The sequence below is a fragment of the Myotis davidii genome, unplaced genomic scaffold (assembly GCF_000327345.1).
Source record: "Myotis davidii unplaced genomic scaffold, ASM32734v1 scaffold306, whole genome shotgun sequence".
Lineage (NCBI taxonomy): Eukaryota > Metazoa > Chordata > Mammalia > Chiroptera > Vespertilionidae > Myotis > Myotis davidii.
Window position 1 is genome coordinate 286,674 of NW_006296631.1, and position 7,168 is coordinate 293,841.

General features: G+C 54.1%; 2 protein-coding genes across 2 annotated transcripts in view; both read right to left on the reverse strand.

Moving 5' to 3' along the window:
* The window catches only part of FAM129C (family with sequence similarity 129 member C), a 17,082-nt gene extending 14,800 nt beyond the window's left edge, over positions 1–2,282 (reverse strand). The window contains exons 1-2 of the mRNA XM_015569579.1: positions 2,078–2,282; positions 691–821 (exon numbers count right to left, since the gene is read on the reverse strand). Coding sequence (XP_015425065.1) covers positions 691–821; positions 2,078–2,132 — 186 coding nt within the window. The 5' untranslated portion in view covers positions 2,133–2,282. The remainder of the gene's footprint in view (positions 1–690; positions 822–2,077) is intronic.
* Positions 2,283–5,757: 3,475 nt separating this feature from the next.
* PGLS (6-phosphogluconolactonase) overlaps positions 5,758–7,168 on the reverse strand; it is a 7,043-nt gene continuing 5,632 nt past the window's right edge. The window contains exon 6 of the mRNA XM_006772398.2: positions 5,758–6,067. Coding sequence (XP_006772461.2) covers positions 5,930–6,067 — 138 coding nt within the window. The 3' untranslated portion in view covers positions 5,758–5,929. The remainder of the gene's footprint in view (positions 6,068–7,168) is intronic.

Genomic DNA, 7,168 nt, shown 5'->3' on the forward strand with positions numbered 1-7,168 from the left:
GCTCCTCCCTCAGAGCAGACCCATGGAGGTGACTAATGTGTGACCTGGGGCTTTGCTGGGATGAGGGTCTCAGGGGAGGTGCCTGACTGAGGTGGGGGCAATGGCAATCCAGGGAGGCTTCCTGGAAGAAGTGGCAACTGAAGTACAAGGAGGAACGGAAAGTGCACGAGACAGAGGTCACCTCACATGCAAAAACTTGGGCATCCCGTGGTTGTGCTGTGTCCTCGAGTGTGGCACTCAGGGCAAGCTTTTCCCAACTTCAGGGCTTTTGCCCCAGCTGTGCCTTCTGCCTACAATGCCCTTCCCATTCTGGGCTCCAGATCTGGCTTCTTCTCATCCTTTATATCTCAGCTCAAAGGGGCCCCCTGCACCTTGATTCCCTGCACCCAACTGTGCCCTTCCTCTTGATTTCCTAGCGCCTATCAGAAGTTCCCCTGCGCCATGATCTGTTCACCTGTTTGGGGTCATTTCCCCCCAGTCAGACTGTGAGCCCCAGAGGACAGAACGGGGCTCGGTCTCTGCTGTGTCCCCAGCGTCCAGCCCAGGACACGCTAGTGAATGCTTACAGCCATCCTAGGTTGTGGCACCAGCAAGGACAAAGGTGTGAGAAGCCCCCCCACCGCCGCTGAACCAATGGCCTCTGCAGTCTTGTGTGCTCAGCAGCCCTCCCCCCTCATTTGTGGCACCCACTTTGCTGTGCAGCAGTTGGCATTCAGCCGGCTCCTGGGGGACCAGCTCCCGGGAAATCTGCTGCAGGACAGAGGCGGCCAGCTGCTCGCGGTATTGAGGCAGGAAGTCCCTCAGCAGGGCCTCCACCTGGTCTGCAGGACAAGGGAACAGCAAGGTGGCTGAGTCAGGCCGCGTACCAGGGGCAGGCAAGCCAGGATGGAAGTAACTGGTGGGCTTCTGCCGTCACCCCACACCCCAAGTTACCCCACGAGACATCCTCCAAGTTCCATTCACCCTTAACCACCCACTGTCTGTTTCCATCCTTGGGGGAGGGGGGGGGCAGTTAAGGCAACTCCCGCTTAACTTATAACTGATGGACAACAAACGTGAATAAAGCACAGAATTTAATGAGCTTTCACCCATGTCCACACCCAGAAACCACGATCAAGATAATGAACAGTCCCATTGCACCTGGAAGCTTTTTCACGCCCCTTACCTAGAGAATTTTTCAAAATCTTTTAAAAGCCTCAGCCCAGAACAGAGGAACTTTCTGGAGTGATGGAAGTATTCTGTGTCCTCATCTAAGAGGTGGTCACACAAGTGTTAAAGTTCTTCCAGCTGTTTCCCTAAGATGCACTCACTTGACTGTATGTAAAACATCCAGTCCATCTTGCTGCCTGGAACGTGGACCCAATGGCTGGAGCTTCGGCAGCCTTTCTGTACCGTGAGGTGGCCTCAGACACAGAAGCCATGCGTGGCAGAACCATGAGTGGGAGAAGCTAGGTTATCTAACTTTTCCCTGCCTGCCTGCCACTGTACCCCTCTATAGGAGAGAGGAATAAATCTGCCTTAAGCCGCTATAGAAATACCTGACACTTGCAGAAGAGCTGATTGAATCCATTTGTCTAATGGTGAGTTGACCTTTCCTGATCTAGACCATGAACCCATCGTATTCCCGTGCCCAGTGCACAGTAAATACTCAGCCCTGTGCATGGAGGACGAAGGGCACTGACCCTTCTTTGTCTCAAATAGGACTGTGACTCAGTCCCTGGCGTCCACAGAGGGATCTATTGGTCCCTGCCCCCCTGGAAGAATTATCCCCCGAGATCCGGCTGGGCCCAGGGCAGGTCCCACCTGGCCCGTGCCCCACACCCCAAGCCCATGCCCGTAGTCAGGTTGCCAGATTTACCCCCAAAATGTACATGACACCAGTTAAATTTGAATTTCAGGTAAATAAGGAATTATTTTTTAGCATAACTATGCCCTTATGCAAAATTTGGGGCATACTTATACTAAAAAAAAAAAGTTTATTTATTGCTTATCTGGAATTCACATTAATAGGGCATCCTGCGTATCTGACAACCCTGAACCCTCCTCCCCATCCCTACCCCTCCCCACCCTCACTCACCCCTCAGGTGCTGCTGCTGCCGCTTGTCCAGGGGGCTTGAAGGCCGCCCGCCCATCCTGCTGCGTCCCAGGATGCCCTAGAGTGAAGCAGACACCCCTCTCCACCCCCCGGCTCCCCAGGTTCCTCTGCTCAGGGGCACTCTGCGAGCAGGGCAGCCTGTGAGGACCCTGGATGCTATGGCGACCAGTGTCTGGGGTCAAAAGCCAGAGCTCGGCCCTCCCATTGTGTGTGCTGGGGGGTGAGGATGCCCGCCCCCTGCCCCACCCAACCCTGCACCTGCGTCCTCCCAACTCCCCCGGGGCCAAGGCCTCCAGAGCTGCTGGTTTCTGTAGGGGCTGCCCCAGCAGCGGGTACAGGGGTGGGAGACAATTCCGCTGGCTTTGGAGGAGGGACGCGGGGCAGATGTCTGGCAGGATCAGGCAACCAGTTGTTGGTGTGAGGGGAAAGGAAGGATGAGCAGGGATGGGGTGTCTATCCCCCTCTGGTGCCCCCCCCCCCTACCCCGTGCCTGCCCCATGCTGGGCAATGCTGAGAGGATTCAACCCTGGCCCAGCCCCTAGAATCCCTAGGCTGAGGAGCGAGAGCCCATACCCACCCCCGTCCCTGGAGTCAGTATTGAGACTGAGGGAGCAAGCAGTGGGGTCCTAGATGAGGGGGGAATGGGAGGTGTGGAGATTTAAGGGGTTATTGGCTACTTCCTGACCTCCAGCAGGATCCCTCGCCCCACCAGGCAATCACCTCATCTCCCTTCAATTCTTTGACTATTAAAGGTGCCCTTACTCTCCAGCCCAGCCCCCAGCCAGCACACTCCAAATTCCATGACCTCTAGCACCTCCCACCAGGCCCTGCAGAGCCCATCTCATCTCTCAGTGACCCTCTCCAGCCCCAGCAGCCCCCATGACCATCATAGGCACACTGACAAAACTGTCAGATAATGGTGAGAGGAAGGGAGAAAAATGGAACAGGAGGGGACAGGAAATGCTAGGGGCAGGGAGGAGATGCTGCACCTGGACCAAGAAAGTGCGAAAAGCTGGAGGACAGAGAATCAGTCGCCAGGGGCAGGGCGCATGCAAAGGCCCTAAGGTGGGAACAGCACAGAGTGGGTGGGACCAAAAAGGGAGAGTGAGCGGCAGATGTTACGAGGGGAGGGTGGGGGTTTCAGGGGCCACCCAGGGGCTTATGGGCCAACAGGAAGGGTGGGCTTCCCTCCAGGTGAAAGGGAGCCACAGGCTGGTCTGGTGCAGGGACAGCTGCCGTCATGGGGAGAGGCACGGAGAGGTGATGCCTCAGGAAGGGCCCCCCAGTGAGGTCCCCGTGCCATTCTCAGCATTTCCCCTCTGCTCTAGCCACCCCGCCCCGGACTCCGCCCCAGGGGTCATGGCCACCTGAGCTTGCTCAAGCCCACGGCTGGGCAACCTTCCTTTCGGCTGCCTCCTCTGCTTTCTCAACCTGTTTCCTTCCGACCAGCCCCCGGCCCACTTCCTCACTCTCACATCTGAGAGACTGACCCCAAGACGTTGAAGGAAACTTCTCTTTCTGTGGTTTCGGCTTTGAGCTTTCAATTCCCATGTCCCCTTCAGGCGCATCTGCGGGACGCCCCCAGAACCCCATGCTTCCCACTCTCTGCTGAGGTCCCAGGAGCCAGAGAAGCTGGGTGGGCCCAGCAGATGGAAAGGCTGCAGTCCTGGCACCGTTGAGACTAAAGAGGCCCTCTGACACATTCAAGGCTCTGGGCAGGCCTGCAGCGGGACTGGGTGGAGGTTCAGACCGGCTCCGGCCCTGGCTGATGTGGCTCAGTTGGTTGAGCGTTGTCCATGCACGAAAAGGTCTTCGGTTTGATTTCCAGTCAGGGTGCCATCCCAGGTCAGGGCACGTGTGGGAGGCAGCCAACTGATGTTCCTCTCACATTGATGTTTCTCTCTCTCTCCCTTCCTCTCTCTAAAATCAATGAAAACATATAAAAACATTTGCCGAGTGTGTGCAGTGGGAACTCTCCCAGAGCGAGTGTGTAGTGGGTTGAATTGTGTACCCCTGGAAAGAAACATGCACAGGTCACTATAAAAAAACACAGGAAATAACCAATGGTGATGATATGAAGAAACTGGAACCCTCGTGCACTGTTAGTGGGAATGTAAAATGGTACCGCTGCTGTGAAAATAGTATGGAGGTTTCTCCAAAAATTAAAAACAGGCCCTAGCCAGTTTGGCCCGCGGACTGAAGGGTCCCAGGTTTGATTCCGGTCAGGGGCACATGCCCAGGTTGCAGGCTCAATCCCCAGTAGGGGGCGTGCAGAAGAAAGCTGATGGATGATTCTCTCTCATTGATGTTTCTCTCCCTCTCCCTTCATCTCTGAAATCACTGAAAATATATTTTTAAAAAATTAAAACAGAATTACCATCTGACCTAGCACTTCTACTTCTGGGTATATCCCCAAAAGAATTGAAAGTCGGGTCTCAGAGATAGTTTACACCAATGTTTGTAGCAACATTATTCACAAGAGCAAAACCATGGAAGCAACCCAGGTGCCCATAGATATGGAGAAGCACAATGTGGTCCAGCCACACAGTGGATTATTATTCAGCCATAAAAGGAAGGAAATTGTAACACATGTGACAACATGGTTGACTCTGAGGACATGATGTTGAGTAAAAGCAGACACAGAAGGACAGACACTGTATGATCCCATCTACATGAGGCCTCTAGACCAAATTCACAGACAGAGTAGAGTGGGGGGCTAGTGGAGGGGGAGATGGAGCTACCGATTAATAGGACAGAGCTTTAATTTGGGAAGATGGTAAGTTCTGGAGATAGGTGGTGGGGATGGTTGTACAACAGTGTGACTGTACCATTTCTGGATACCGAGAAATGGTTAAGATGGTGAGCTTTACATTATGTGTATTTTAGCACATGCACACGCACACATACACGGTATGTCCAGGTCCTAACCCCGGGAACCTCAGAATGTGACCTTATTTGGAATAAGGGTCTTTGCAGATATAATTAGCTAAGGATCTTGAGATGAGTTCATCTTGGACTTAGGGTGGTCCTAAGCCTTGTGAGGACAAGGCCTAGAGCAATGTTGTCACAAGCCCGGGGTTGCTGGCAGCCCCCAGAGGAGCCTGGGAAGACTTTCCCTCAGAGCCTCCAGACGGAGCCACCCTGCCACCTCCCTGACGTCACACCACAGGACTGAGTCAGTAAATGCTGTGGTACCTGCTGCACGGCCCCCGGAACCGAGCGCGGACACCATTCCTGTCCTCCACCTGCTGGGATGGGGGCTTCGAGTCGGCCTGGGAGCCCCTTGTCCCACTGCCCACCAAGGACCACAAGACAGTGGACACTTGGAGCAAGTGCTCCTTTTATTATAGTTTTTAAATGTTTTTATTGATTTCAGAGAGAGGAAGGGGGAGAGAGAGAGAGAGAGAGAGAGAGAGAGAGAGAGAGAGAGAGAGAGAGAGAGAGAGAGAGAGAGAGAGAGAGAGAGAGAGAGAGAGAGAGAGAGAGAGAGAGAGAGAGAGAGAAACATTAATGAGAGAGAAACGTCGATCAGCTGCTTCCTGCACACCCCCTACTGGGAATCAAGCCCGCGACCCAGGCATATGCCCCAACCAGGAATCGAACCGGCGACCTCCTGGTGCATATGTCGATGCTCAACCAGCTCAACCATGAGCTACACCGGCTGGGCCAAAGCGCCTTTTAATATCTGGGCAGAGCCAGTGGCCAGGCCCTGTCAGCACCATGTGGCTTGTCTAACGTGAAGCCTAGAACACAGCCGTGGAGGGGCCTGGCCCCAGGACGATCCCAGGCCCCTCAAGCCGCAGCGGTCGCAACGGTGGTGTCCCCGGGGACCAGCTACAAAGTGGAATGCTTCTCGAAGGGCACGGTCAGGAGCCGGGCTGCCGCCTCATCCAGGAACCAGCAGAGTTTCCCAGTGTGGGGCTGCACAAGGGCGGCAGGGAGCGGGCTGGCCTCCTTGTCTTCCAAAATGCGCTGTGTGAAGAGGATATGCTGGTGAGGCCCGGCTGCATGCCCGCCGCCCCTCAGAGCTCGCAGGCCCCCGTGGACTAGACTCTCCTGCTCTCAGGACGTGATGTCAGCCTTCCAGCTGCCCCAGCTTAAAACAGTCAGCAGGGACAGGCCCTTCCCTTCTAGCTCCCGTGACCGTATAGCATGGTGTTGGCACACCTTTCCTACAAAGACCAGAGAGTCGCTATTTCGGCTCACGTTGGCATATGGGCATCTGTGTTCCAACAAATCATTGTTGGTGAACACTGATATCTGAATTCTGTTGAATTTTCACATATTTGGGAATAGTCTTCTTTTGATCCACCCGCCCCCACCCCCCGCCCCAAACTTAAAAAGGTACAAGGTAAAAACCCTTCATGTCTGGTAGGGCTGGCACACGGGCTGTGGTGTGTCAACCCGCTAATGTGGCCTCAGGGTGAATGGACATTATAAACACGGCTTTTTGCCAGCTGGGCCTGCCCCCAAGAACTCTGTGCTTCTAAATCACTGGCTTCTGATCACGACCCTGTGAAGTCACCTCCGTTCCCACCCCACTGTACAGTCTGGGAAGCTAAGGCTCCAAGAGGCCTCTCTCAGGGGGTCTATGGGGAGAGGCCCCTCATGACCCACCTTATAGATGGGAAAGTTGAGGCTGTGGGGGGAGGACCACCTGAAGCCATGGTGGGCACCACTGGCAGGGACATCTCCCTTTCAGACTCTGCCCCCAAACCACAACATTAGCCACCCCTGTGAGGACATCTGGGCCCAATGGTTTGGGGGAGAGAATTATTATCTATTTATATTTCAAAATATTTCCAGTTTCTCCTATAGTTTTGGCATTTTCTTTTTAAAATAATTCTTGCCCTAGCTAGTTTGGCTCAGTGGATAGAGCATCGGCCTGCGGACTGAAGGGTCCTGGGTTCAATTCCGTTCAAGGGCATATGCCCAGCCGATCAACGATTCTCTCTCATCATTGATGTTTCTAGTTCTCTCTCCCTCTCCCTTCCCCTCTGGAAATCAATAAAAACATATTTTTTAAAAACACCCAAAAAAATCATAACCTCTCTTTTTGTTTTCCTGACCATC